The 14722-nt window shown below is 35.4% G+C and overlaps 1 protein-coding gene and 1 long non-coding RNA gene across 4 annotated transcripts in view; one reads left to right on the top strand and one right to left on the bottom strand.

Moving 5' to 3' along the window:
- The window catches only part of DLGAP2 (DLG associated protein 2), a 1288940-nt gene that overhangs the window by 27490 nt on the left and 1246728 nt on the right, over positions 1 to 14722 (bottom strand). For all 3 annotated transcript variants that reach the window (XM_069065393.1, XM_069065392.1, XM_069065394.1), the window contains 2 exons: positions 6218 to 6303; positions 3426 to 3841 (listed from right to left, as the gene is read on the bottom strand). In XM_069065393.1, coding sequence (XP_068921494.1) covers positions 3426 to 3841; positions 6218 to 6303 — 502 coding nt within the window. The remainder of the gene's footprint in view (positions 1 to 3425; positions 3842 to 6217; positions 6304 to 14722) is intronic.
- Positions 1 to 14722, top strand: part of LOC138144100 (uncharacterized) — an 80341-nt gene that overhangs the window by 27531 nt on the left and 38088 nt on the right. The window lies entirely within an intron of this gene.

Below are 14722 nucleotides of genomic sequence, written 5' to 3'. Positions count from 1 at the left end.
AATTTTCTTTGGTCAACTTAGTAGCTAGTACCAGATGGAAATGGGATAAAAAACAAAAACAAAAACAACTCCAATAAAGGAATTAATGCTTCTCAAGAAAGCAAATTAACAAATGAACAAAACCACCCAGGGAAGGTCTGCTTCTTTTTCCCTCTTTCTTTTCCCCTTCTTCCCCCCTCTTTCCATATATATATAAAACATATGTTTGTTTAAAAAGGACAGGGCATATGGAATATATTTTTTGTCAACCATGAAAAAAACTAAAGCACAGGAGAGTAAGTCCCATTTTGAATTGTGTGTTTTTCTCTCAACATTGCATATCACTTATCTAAAAATCTTTGCTAATACACACACAGAGTTTTGCTATTATTTAAATACATAAAACAATATACATGTATGTATACACACATGGGATCTCCCTATACCAGTGAAAGGGTAGTGTACACATACATACACACACAAGATGGGAGGGAGACATTATATTCTTAGAGCTGGAGATGACTTTGAAGATGATCTAACACAACCCTCTCCTCTTACACATACAGAAACTAAGGTTCAAATTGGTTCAGTGACCTGTCCAAGGTCATATTAAATTAGGTAGTAGCAAAGTTGGAATTTGAAGTCAGAGACCATAACTTCAAATATGAGGCACTCATCATCAAACTATGTTGCCATAGTTAACTTCTTAAGAAGTAGAATAGTAAGTATTATCAGTACTAACCCCAGGGTGTGTGCTCAAAATAATTATTTAAAATTTAGATTTTTATCATATCCTTATTTTCTTCTAATTTATGCATTTTCCCTAAAAGAAGAGGGTAACCAAATCTGGTTAATTGAATATTCTTGTTAGTTAATTTCAGGGTGATGGAAATTTTACATTGTATCTAATATTAAGTGGTAGAAGACATATTGATAAATATATTAGATTTTAAGATTAGAAAAATCAGTACCTATAAAATCCCTGATTTTTAAAAAATGCCAAAAACGGACAATTGGAATAATAATAAAGATAAAACCCCTTGTTATGTACAAAGCATCTGTTAGCAGCAAAATATACTAATTGTTTTCAAAAAAAAAGAAATATAAACTAAACATTTTATATAATATATATGATTTCTATGTTACCTAAATAAAGGGATAGATTTAAAATTGTGTGCCTAAAAGCATCAGTGTTGCAAGACAGAGAAACTTAATTGTCATAGGTCTGTCTGTAAATTAGTTTAACCTTCTCTCATTTCTAAGGTTATCTCCAGACACTCTTACCTAAGAAACAATAAGGGAAAAATGGATCATGGCTTATAAATTCCCTGATCTTTGATTTGTTTCTAAAAGACTATGTAACAAAACACCAGGAAGAGTTCACAGACATGACTGAAGCTGACAACTTAAATCCCCATTTTCTACCAACCTAGAAGATTTAGTGTATCAGTGTTGCTTTATTTTTATAGTGGAGGTTATGGAATCCACAGAATAATAAAAATAATCATAAGAAGTTTATATGTATATGAAAAAATTTGGAAAATGGTGTGTAAGTGCATGATAAAACATTGTCTTACCCAAAAGACAGGAAATCCCTTTTTTAAATTCACCTCAACTAGATGATACATGTAAATGTATGCTATTTAGAAAACAAATGTTACCTTAAGATTCATTAGACCCTTATAAAAATGTATGTGCATATCATCCAAATGAGTTTCAAATGCTTTACCATGGCAACAACAGTTCCCAATACTAAGCATCTGCTGTCTACTCACAGAAAAAATTAGTGGAGTTGGATGACCAAGAGATGAATATGTAAAGACAGAATATAAATGGCTTTAGGTCCAATATTTTCCTCTCCTTTTATCTTAAGAATAAAAATCTTGGGAAAGGAATATGGAATAGATGTTGTAGCAAAAATATGTATAATAATAAAGGAGTTAAAACACTTTCTCTCCTCTCTTGGTTCCCAACGCCATTGTACTCTGTATGCAAGAAGGTAAAAATGCAGGGCTATTATATAAGACTTCATTTTAACTCCTCCATTTCTAGGTTGCAAAAATTGCATATAATCACAGATACTTAGAAAATGTGATACTAACATGTTCTTAAGTAGATTAGACTTCAGACACTCAGAATCTAGAATATATAGATATAGATCTGTTGATGGGGGGACACATAATCTTTTGGTATGCTTTGGGGTAAGAAAAAGAATTAATGAAATAAAAATAAGTGTTGATTTTCAAATGCACAAATGAGTAGAATATATTAGATAGCATTTATATAGTGCTTTGATGTTTACAAAATGCTTTACAAATGTTATTTCTTTTTATATTCACAAAAGCCCTATAAGGTAGATGCCATGATTATTCTCTTTTTACAGATGAGGGAACTGAGGCAGTATCAGTTAAATGATTTGTAAGGATTGCCTATCTGAAGATAGATTTGGATTCAGGTCTTCCTGACTCCAGATCCTATGCACTGGACCACTTAGCTATGATCCATTTTATTTTAGTAGGGACAGATGTTAACTTTAAATATTACATAATAAATCTAACCTATGTACAGGGAAGTATTATTGTTTAAAACTGACAAATGATAATTGATAAAGGATAAATTTTGAAAAGTAATGGTAGAGTAAACTTTTTCTTGAAAACAGGTGGTCAAAATAAATGTCAATATGATTTTCTCCATGATGAAACTCTAACCTAATTTAAGCCTATAAAAATTCTGAAGGTGTTTAGAGAATTTAGGCTATGTTGACATGATGTCAAAATATTTGGTCAAGCTAATCATGTGTATCATGTATTCCATCAAAAAACTAGCCAAACTGCCTATCTATTGTTGATTGTATGGTTGATTGATTGAATTTTTTGCTTTTCATTTGTTTGTTTTGGCTTTGTGCAGATAATCATAGGCTTCTTACTAACCTTGCACCCTATAAATTAAAAAAAAATATGTCCTGAATCATTTGCTGTTAAAATTTAAGAGAACAGGTAAATCAATTGATCTTATAATCCCAGCAAAAAAAAATCCATAGGTTCATAAATTCATTGATTTAGAGTTGCAAGAGGCTGCAGAGGTCACCTTCTCCAACCCCTTCATTTTATAAATGAAGAGACTTTGTCCCAGATAGGCTACAGGAGTAGTAAGTAACAGTACATGATTGAAATCTAGGTTATTTGTCTCCAAGCTACAAATCTAGCAGTCTGTTAACTGTACCACACCGCCTTCTTGGCCACTTCCATTTATTTGCCTTAGAAAAATGGATACCAAATAAAGGTTGACTTTCTTTTAACTTGTCTCCTCCTCCTTCTTAGGAGAAAGAAGGATAATGTATAAGGTTATTATTTATGGATAGCTAAAGGCTTTAAGGACTATGTTAAAGTAATCTTTTTCTTTTGTTTCCTTTAAAGGAATATAAATGTAAAAAAAAATAGCCTTACTTTCTTCAGACAGGTCATTTTCTTCTGCTTCTCGTTCCATCTCTTTACACCATCCTTCCATCCTCTTTGTCTCTGTGTGCAGTAGCTTCATAAACCATGTTCCATCCCGTCGACAAGGTGACATCCTGCCAGTTTCTACTGTCTCAATAGATGGCTCCAGCCAAGGGTCAGGTGGGGGAAGGTTTGAGGTGTCAACTGGGGTCCTATAATCTTCACGATAACTGAAAAGTCCTTGTGTCCGTACAGTTCTTACTGCACCATATTGGGTGGGAGTGCTAGGTTCTGAATGTCGCTGAAATGATGAACCAAACTGAAGACCCTTGTCCTCCATAGTAATGTGTCCAGGAAAGCCCTCCAGTTCTAAGTCAGCCTGAACTGCAGCTGTTACACTATTCGAACGTTTAAACCGACCATGCCTGGAAAAGAAAAAGGAGAAATGGAAGAAAGTTTGACCCAAATGACTGTGCCCTATTCCCTGGTCATTATAAATTTGTGTAGCTACTAGTTCCTAAGTATTACAAAATGAGTAAGTATGTCTATGCTCCAAAGACTTAACCATGAATGGGTAAAAATTATGTTTTTATCAATTGAATGTGCTCTACTTAGATTCTTCCCATCAGTTTGATTTGTGAGGGAAAAGCATGTCCCTCTAGTACTCTAATTGCCAAGCATGCTTAAATTTCACTTTTTTAACTAGGATATATATATATATATATATATATATATATATATATATATATACATATATATTTTAAAGCCTACTAAATAATACTAGGAAAAATAATACTAGAATCAAACTACTGCTTGTTCTTTTATTTCAGGTACCCACCTGTCAATTGGAAATAAGTGAAGTTTATTGAATTTCCTTTATATGGAAGTAATGTGAAGGATTTTAAATACAAAAATAGTGATGAACTAGAAAGGAATTTTGAAGTCATCTACACTTCCCTCTGGGGAAGGTAGATGGAACAGTATATAGAGTGCTGGGCCTGGAGTCAGGAAGACCTGAGTTCAAATGTGATCTCAGACACTTGTTAACCATGTGACCCTGGGCAATTCACTTAACCTTTGTTTGCCTTAATCCACTATAGAAGGAAATCGCAAATCATTCTAGTGTCTTTGCCAAGAAAACCCTATGGACAGTATTGATGTGCTGTAGTCCATAGGGTCACAAAGATTTGGATATGACTGAACAATAACAATAGCACACCAACCTCCTTATTTTATAGATAGGGAAACTGAGGCCCTCAGAAATTAAGTGATCTTCCTAATGTCACTTAGGAGCAAATCATAAAACCAAAATTCAGAACCAAGTCCTTTGACTTCATATCCAGCACTCTTTCCACTTTACCACATAACCTCTGATGCCTTAAAATATGATTGGCTGACATTATATTTTGTCAGCAACAAACATCATTCTTAGAATATATTTCTCCTACAGCCCATTGACTTTTTTTCAGCACGGTGCTCAAAGAATTAAGTAGTTTTTGTAAAAAAAAACCATTCCAGCTCTCTATTCCCATAAATAATTTTAAATGTTTTCATTGCAGTTATTTTGAGTGAAAGATGTTTTCCCATGCAGATGCTGAAGTGACTTGTGGGAAATGGATCGAAGTTGAGTCTTAGACAAATATATAGTACACATCATTGATCATGACTGCAGGACTCTTGAGTGTACATGTAGGAAAGGGACTCAGTACATGTGTGTTGTGTGTGTTTAGTACACCTGCAGTTTAGTACTAGAGTGAAGCACTAAATTCACACAACTGGATCCACAAAGGATTAACAGCTATGGGTGCATCTGCTTAACTTGCAGACTGTGCTTGCCTTTGCTTGCCCATGTAAAAGCAAAGGGCTTGACAATGAGCCACTTGCAAGTATTGAATACAACATGCTCAATTTTTCTAGTGGTGAAAGGTGGACATTTGTTTAAGTGATCTCATGTAAATTTGGGAATATATTATTTGGGAATATATTAATTTTTATGCTTTGTAATATAAATCCGACAAGGTGGGAATAGGCATAGGGATTATATAAATCATATAAAAATTCAGTACAAAAACTAGTTTAAGGGATTATTTAGTCTAATCTCTTCATTTTACAGATGAAGAATGAAGCTAAAAAAGGTTAAATTGCTTGGTTTGGGTTATAGAGCTGGTAAGGGTGGACTCAGGATAATCCACTATGAGTAAAAATGGATACTAATTTATCCATTACTTTTTGATTTTCAAGATTTATTCTTTCTCTTCGTATTTTACATAAAAATATTTATCTTGATATTTTCTTTTTAAAAGTATATGCTAATCTTTTACTTTCCTCTAGTATGCTAAATATATCACCATAATTGGCATTTTTGGATTGTATCTTTATTTACTTTTATCACAGCCCCCAAAAGGCTGCTTCAGATTGTGATTTGGGTTTGGGCTTCTCTTCAACCTTAATTCCTTCTCACTTAACAACATCAAGCATGAATATTTCCAGTATCAATGGACTCTTGGCTTATCCCTTCTCTTTAGTTAGAGGACTTTGGCATATAGAATTGTCAGTTCCTTGACTTTCAAGAATGTTAAATTACCTTGGGAAGAATGATTTCCTCGCCTCTTGAAGAAACAGTAGTTAGGCAAGGGCAAATGTTAAGTCATACTTGAATGGTATAAATTGTGTTGCATAAATATGAAAACAGCACAAATTATTGATGGTTACTGTGATCTAGAGGCTTACAAATAGGTTCATAACAAATATCTCTTGTTTCAGAAACATAACTTAGTTTTGTTTTGTGTTTTGGTCGTTACCGTTTTTCATCTTCCACTTGCACTCCAACAGAGTGATATTCCCGTAGGCCTCTGCTCTCTGTATCCGAATCAGTTGCCGTTTCCACCTAATTCAATATAAAAGATGTGAATGTAGAACTGAACATGAAAAAGCTAATTTTTTTGTTCATTTACTGTAATTAATTATATATTCATTTAATTAATTCAGTGAAGCACTTGACCCAATAAAATCACACAAAAAGAAAAAATTCCACTCACATGGGCATAATAATTTTGCTCCTGTGTTTCACAAAACTTTACATAACCATTTTAGCTCTACAATTTTGTCTTTTAAACACATGCAAATGAAATTACTTGGTTCAGTACAGTCAAGAAGAGGATTTGTTTGAATTACATTATTATAGGAACCCATTATACAGTTTTTAAAAAAAACGAGTGCCAAAATCTCTTAGTATGTTTTAAGATGATAGGAGTCATATACAGGGTGTGAACAATATGTGCTAATAACATGTAACTAAAATGTAATTAATAATAATCAAAATGTGGTCTGATGAACAAATGACCACCAGAAAGTTAAAGTAAAGAAATTGGTCTTTTTTTAATGAAGGGAAGAAAGTGAAGTCTGAAAAGATTGAATATGATGGTCACTTGGAACTTATGCTTAAGAGGGTAGCTATATGACCATTGTAGTATTGAATTCATGGGTTCATTGCATCCTGGCATATGAAATAACAACACATATACATAGATTTTTAAGGTTTACAAAATGCCTTCCTCCCAAACAGCACTGTTAGAGGTAGCTAGTACAAATCTGTATATATAGATATTTTGATCCAGCTCATAATTTATATAGTATAGGGAAATCTAGAAGGTATTTACAAGAGGAGAAATGTGAACTCAGATCTTTCTGACACTAAGGTTGATCTATCCTTTATGGCCTACTACTACCTCTCAGGACAGAACTGTTATCTCCATATCACAGATGAGGAACTTGAAATAATGTCCCATATGGGATTAGAACCCAAATCTTTGTGATTCCAAGTTTGTGGCTCTTTCTACTATAGCACAATGTTTCTTAACATTTGTTTATAATTTAACATTTAACATGTTCAATTGCTGTGTGGTTGCCAGGGAGACCTACTTTTGGATTGCCAGCATACAATAAGCTGTGTAGCCTGGCTGTGGCTAATCACATATGATAAATATTTTATTTCATACAGTTACATTTTGGTACATGTAGACTTGTCTGACTTAGAGTCACTTAAAAACAAAGAAGAAACAAAAGGAAAATTCTGTTGACTAATAGAAGGCCGAGTGAAGATTCCTGAGCTTTAGTTTTATTTCCACTTTTGATGCTCCTATGTCTATTTCTCCATTAGTTGTTAAGTGGGTGACAATATTTGCTTTTTCCATATATCATGGGATATTATTTAATTAGACCATTATTTAAATAGTTCAACTATTTGCCATTCTGCATATGGTCAGACTATCACTTAGCAGTAGTATCTGAGTGGAATATATAATTCAACTTCAAGTTTCTATGTTTTTCTAGCTTAGTAGCTTTACATAGTACATATTTATTAAATGAATAAACAGTTAAAGTTATCCCTGAATGTACCAATTGCAATTAAATGGAGATAAATGCAAAAAGTTACTGTTCTTAAAATTTACTAAGCATTTATTAACATGCTGAATGTTGTAGTAAAAAGCACATATCATAATCAATCCCTATGGTTGCTCCCACTATCAGTCCCGAAGGAGCTTACACAGAGACACAGACACACACACACAAATTTGTGGGAAGAATTATATATCACAAAAATAGCGTATGGTCAAAACCCTGCCTCTGCCACTCAGTAACTATGACTAACAGACAAGTCAGTTTTCTCATCTGTAAATTAGACAATATTATCTATTCCACTTATTCCAAAGGGTTTGTAGTAAGTCATATGAGACAAGGTATAAAAAACACTTTCTAACAACACTAATAAGATCAGCTAACATTTACACAAGAACATACAAAGCTGTTTGCTGTGGTTCTCACCATCCTTACTTCAGCTATTAGTGTTCTCTTCTTTCTCCAATACTTGAAAGCTTTTGGACTCAGGTCTGTTTGCCTCTTTTACTACCTACCCTGTATTACATTCAACTGTGATCATGTTGTATTCTCCCAGTAGAACAGAATCCTCTTGAAGGCAGGGCCTGGTTTTGTATTTGTGTTTATAATCCTTGCACTTAACAAACTTCCTTGGATATAGTAGACACAATGAATATTATACACTGAATAACTATGGAATTGAATTATAGATACCATATTTGATCAGTAAAGCACTCTAAATGTGAATTACCATTGTTATTGAAATTATCCTTATTCTTTTGATGCTGAGTCAGGGAATATCTTTGTCTATGAAGAATTACAGTTAAAGGGTTAATCAGAGGGCTATGGAGAAGTGTATGGGGGGAAGGGGTAGGCTGCAACATAAGTAGCATGACAGATGTCATCATAAGAGAAGTAAGACTAGAAATATAGGTGTTTTGAGGGCAAAGGATTACCGAAACTGCATGGACATCATTGGTATCTTTATAATGTCATGATCATTAGATGAAATTTTCTAGCACTGGGACTCCAAGTGGAAGGTATGTGGGGAGACATGGACAAAAGTCCACCAAGGATAAGAGGGAATGGAAGAGTTGCATTCTTTACTATTGGAGGGTTTATTCACAAGGTTGAATGATAGAATCATCAGACAGTAAAACTACAGTTAATAATGATGATTCTCTACTATTTTTATTCTTTGATTTTAGTATTTCTTCAAGTTGATCAGTCAATAACAAAGATAATGGCAGGGTAGAACTTTCAAGGATAAAGCTTCCAAATTACATATAAAAAAGAAAGATTTGGGGCAGCTAGGTGGTGCAGTGAATAGAGCACCAGTCCTGAACTCAGGAGGACCTGAGTTCAAATGCAGCCTCAGACCCTTGATGCTTAACAAGTTGTGTAACCTTGAGCAAATCACTTAACCCCAATTACCTTGCCTTCCCCCCTCCAAAAAATGAAAGATTCTGAGCTACAGATTTGATATAGGAAAGGTATATGAGACTCAATATACCTCGAGGACTTTGGGCCAGTGTGATTTTTTGGCCACACACACACACACACACACACCACGACCACCACCACCACCACCACCACCACCACACAGAGAACACAAGAAAACCTTCAACTAGGGCCTTGGAAGTAAGACCTTGCCCTCACATGAAATCTTTAAATAGTGGATGTGGTTCTATTCACCACACCTTGAGAAAACTTTACTGTATCTTTCTGAACTAGAGAATGTAGATGAACCATTTAATAATTATAAGGACAGAGAAGGTAGGGCTGCCACATGAATCCAACCTAAAATCCGACATTTTGTGGAAAATCATACAAGTGATAAGTACCAGAACTGAGATCTGAATTCATATCCTTTGCTTCCAAATCCTGTGATTTTTCTTGGCATATAAGGCTGAAAAGCTTTTGTACCATTGAAGTACCATCAAAACATGAAATAATATCATGAAAACAATAAACATGTTCTTTTCCAGCAAATTCCAATGATAATTAACTTATGTTGACATAGCATTTTATACATACAAAAACTTTCATACGTTATCTAATTTGATCCCAAAAATCTAGGAAAGAAGTAATATAATTATCATCTTCCTTATTTTACAGATGATGACATTGAATTTCAGGGGTAACAGGTTTACTCAGTGGTAGAACCAGGACATAAACCCAAATCTTCTTATTTTGAGTTCACTTTGCTATACCATATTCCCTATATCACGAGACCCTAGTACCAGAAGCTACCCTATGAACTTTGAGTAGAGAATGTTTAGGATAAATAAAAATTAGTTCTAACTTACACAGTAGTAGTTGAATAATTTTATGGAACTTAGTTCTCAAGAGGTGATGCTGGTTGAAATAAAACTATTAATTTCAAAAGTGTTTGGGCAGATTTATGAATATCAAAGTAAGAAATGACTCCTAAGAGAAACTGGGTTATATGTAATTTTAAAGGTTAGCATTGAAGACAACCACCTTGGGGTTCCTGTTGGCAAGAGACACAGTATGGTACCTGCAAGATAACTCTGTGGCCAGGAAATTAGTAGTATAGGGAAATTTGAAGGCAATAAAAGTTTTCACTCTATCTGGTCAGAAAAAGGCTTCCTAGAACAATAGAACTAGAAGGAACCTCTGTCATCTTCTAGTCTAGTTCCCTAATTTCACAGATGAGGAATACTACAAGGGACACAGGTAGTAAGTGCCAGAGCTGAGCTCAGAACTTAAGTCTTCTTGACTTCTGTATTCTTTGGATATAAATCCTCTTCTTCTTCTTCCTCCTCCTTCTCCTTCCCCTCCTCTTTTTCTCCTCCTCAATAATTATAATCATTATGCTTTGATTTGCCACTCCCCCATCTTGTATTAAAGAATATACTTACCTAAACTTGAAACATAACAATCAAAGAAGTAGTTACATCTCAAGCAAACCCAAAAATCATCTGCAACTACGGGGGTGGGAAGAGGAATCATAAGTGATAGAACCAGGGCTGGGATCTTCCTAGTCTCCTCTGAACTAACTTAGGAAAATGATAGTGGTCTGATTGTATATGTGTGACTTACAAAACTGTTAAAAATAGACTAGAACTAAAACTCCTAGAACACCCTGTTGATAGCTGTGAGATCTTAATGATCTCATCCAAAGCCTCAAAGATAGAAAATTGAGGTATAATCAAGCTTCTTTCTCAGCTCCTGTTCAAGTAGATGTAATAGGCAGGGGACAGAGATGTAGATTTGGATTCAAAATACCTAGTGTTGAATCCTTTCTCTGCCACATACTGCCTTTGTGACTTTGGGCAAGTCATTTAACCTCTGTGAAAAGCAAAGACATTAAACTAGAGGACCTCTAAAATCCTCTCCTGCTCTGATCCTTTTGTAAATGTAAAGCATGAGCAGCTTTCCAGAAGAATGCTATTATGAGCAGCTTTTCAGGTTCTGATTACATAGTATATTGAACACTCTATTCAATAACAAATCAGAGCAAAACATTCACAGAAAATCAAGGTACAGCATTCACAATGTTACAACTTATCACAGAAAATCAAAATATGGCATTCACAACAACTTATCACAGAAAATGGCCACATAGTTTTCACCACAGTGGTCACAAGGTTTGAACAAAGGACAGTCATTTAGTAACTCAATCATTCAATCATCTCAATCATTCCATCATCCTTAAGGAGGTTTGCTTCCTTTAGGGACACAAAGTATAATAATCAAAGTTCTCCACTCATGGGGCACACTAAGTTAACTCAATCAGTCACTTATTCACTATTCAGTCATCAGAAAATACACAAGCCCTCTACCCTAGGTCACTAGTAAATTACAATTTCTCAGTCACTACACAGTATTCAGGTAAAGTCTTCTATCAGCTTGATTTGGGGTGGTCTCTCAGATTCCCTAGATCCCCTTCCATGGTCCCAAATGCTACCTGGATTCACCAATCTGTCACCTGGGTTCAAAGGCAGACAGTTCCCAGGTCCTTGTCCAGCTCTCCACACACTTCCTGTTCCATGCTGAAGCTCACAGTGTCTAGTCCACCTTAAATCCTTCACAGTCTCTGTTCCTGGGAAGTTAAGGCTTAACAAAGCCACAAGAAGGTTCATGCAAAGTACCAGCATCACAGTCATGCTTCCTCAGTATTTTGGCAGCTCTGGCTGGCCCTCAGACTCAGCAGAAGTTTTGGCTAGTTCCCAGAATCAAAATCACTTCATCCAGGTTCTCCAAATAAAAATCATTCTCTCCAGCCTGGGGGGCCTTTCCTCAGCCTCCAGAACTTGGCTCCAAGAAGATCTGTGTGACCCAGCAGGACACACACACACACACACACACACACACACACACACACACACACATACACACACTCTGCATTAGCTCTTTCCTGTTTCAACCAACCCCTTTCTGTTACATCAGCAACAGGAGTTCATACCTTCTCTTTCTTTAACGGAGGCTTGATTAATTACTAAGTGCTAAGTATCTCTTAGCTTACCAATAAAAAGGGATCAAATTACATTACTATTACAGTAACATGGGCTGGACCAATAGCCTAGGTCATATGAGCATATATAGTATGCTTCTTGGTCGATACAATCCCCATGTAAACTGTGGAGCAGGTGCAGACATTCCTTGCTTGGTAGTCTGCTAAATCAAATGAGGAATTGGACTGTTAATTGGCAGTCTAGCCAGAATTGCAGTGTATTTTAGAAGACACTAATCAGCCAGGGACTGGAACTTGGTTTATCCTTTTCTTATCTGGCATGTTCAAGTGAGGAAGCAAAGACTAAATTCTCAGTGGAGAGAGAAGCCTCAGGCCTTTACTTCCCCCTTAGGACAGCTGCAATGTGGCCCCTGAGTGGATAATTCAGATGTTGCTTCTTCCATTATTATATCTAGTCTTTCTACATTGAGGTGAAAGAAATTCAAGATAACTCTCTATGATCTTGTGAACTTCAAAAGGTCAGGAGAGTGAGGTGCCATGATGTGCAGGAGTGTTGTTATTGTGTGATCAGCCAGCCCAGTATTCAAGTCCAGAGGAACCACCTTTGGAACTCAGCCCAGTAGGAGCTGAGTAGCAGACTCATTCAGTAACTATGCCACATTTAAACATGAACTTGGTAGCTGGGATCAATCAACATTAGAAAGAAGCCCTGTTATGTTAAGTATGACTAAACTCTCTTTAGGGATATAGGGGGAAAAGCATATCCTTAGGTTTTGGGGAGAAATGTTTGTACTTCTGTTCTTACTATAACTTTCTCCTTTATAAAACTGATCAATATTAATTAATTGGAAATGGATATAAATTACTGACAGCTTATAGAGGTAGAACACATAGGAATGAAAAGACTCAAGCTGATAGTATTAGAGAATAGACATCCTAATCTCTCAGTGGTATGTTAGAAACCTGAAGGGGAGTTGTAGACAGTCTCATTTTGGAAGAACAAGACCAGAGTAATCACTACATTTTCATGAGACAACTATTAGTTATTGCACAGCTGATTACAAGAGGGGGCACAATAGTGTTTGGTGACAATATTTGAGCTTGAAATTCATGAGAACTTAAACTATGTGATGTGATAGGAGATCCTTCTCTGGGATAAGTTGCTGGGAGCTGTGGTTGAGGGGAACAGTATCAAAAAAATTAACTCCCATGTTTGTTACTGTATCACCAGAGCTGTGATACATTGCAGGAACTGCTCCAGCTCCTGGCAAATAAAGAAAACTCAAGAGGTTGGTTTGTTTTTTTCTTGCCTGTTTAATAGGACACTTGAGAGCTTTTTCACCTTTCCCAAAGACAATCATGCTGCACATGGAACAATGCCAAAGGCACAGCAGCTGAGCTCTAGTACTTAGCAGGTTGCCTAGCACATAGTAGGCACCTAATCAATGTGTTTTTTTTTTTTTACACTTGAATGAGGGGGAGCCGAGCAAACACCTGGAGCTACTTGCTGTTAGGTATTAAAGAAAGCCACCTCAAAGAGTCAATGTAAGAGGCAAGATCTGATATCTTTCCCACATTGAAAGACTTTAAACAGACTGGAAAGCCATTTGTCAAGATTATTGTAGAGAACATTCTTGGTTAAGTATGGGCTGGATCAAACTGAGCTTCGTGATTCCAACTCTGAAATGGCCGTCTTTGGGACTAATTTTGCTCATTCTGGTGTTTCTAGTTTGTTTTCTTCATTCTTTAACTTACTTTCCCATCTGATCTCTGATTTCATAGGTGTAGAGAATTCTTGGGCAGGAAATATCCTCTACCAATACAGGTCATTATCTGATTTGCAACTTAAGTTTTAGAGATTTGCCTGAGGCAAGTTATTAAGCAACTTGAAGAAATTAAGTGACTTGCCCAAGGTCACAGCCAGAATGTATTCAAAACAACTTCTCTCCTCATTCTTTTCAACAGAATGTTATTTTGTAATATTATGCACAGAGTATATTTGTATTTTCTTGGAGTGCTTGTAAATTCCTTTGCCTTTTGGTTTTGTTTTTTCAATGAGCTTCACCTGGGTTTCTATTTCATGTAGGGAATTTATCTAAGAGTGTATAGTTTTCACAGGTATAAAAAGATAGGAAAATGACACATACTTGCACATACATTCTTATGTTTATCTTTTCCTTACTAATGGAACAATGACTTTTTTTTAAAGAAATATTTTGAGATCAGACTTTTATTATCTTTAAGAATTGTTTTCAAATTTCTTGGTCTATCCTTTCCAAATAAAGGTTTTTACATTTTTTTTTTCTTTTTAGCCTGGCATAGTGAAAGTGAAAAGAGTACAAAGATTTGTATTCCAGAGATCTGTGTATGCATTGCACCTCAGTCATTTACTATTTGTGTAATGATAGGAAAGTCACTTAACATCTTATAACCTCAGTTTCTCTGTATATAAAATGGGAACTACAATATTTGTATTCTAAATCCCATG

This window comes from Petaurus breviceps, unplaced genomic scaffold (assembly GCF_028583685.1).
Source record: "Petaurus breviceps papuanus isolate PSGF00001 unplaced genomic scaffold, PetGlider_PUasm1.0 90686, whole genome shotgun sequence".
Taxonomy (NCBI): domain Eukaryota; kingdom Metazoa; phylum Chordata; class Mammalia; order Diprotodontia; family Petauridae; genus Petaurus; species Petaurus breviceps.
Note: the sequence above shows the minus strand (reverse complement) of the source record. Positions and strands in the feature narration are given on the sequence as shown.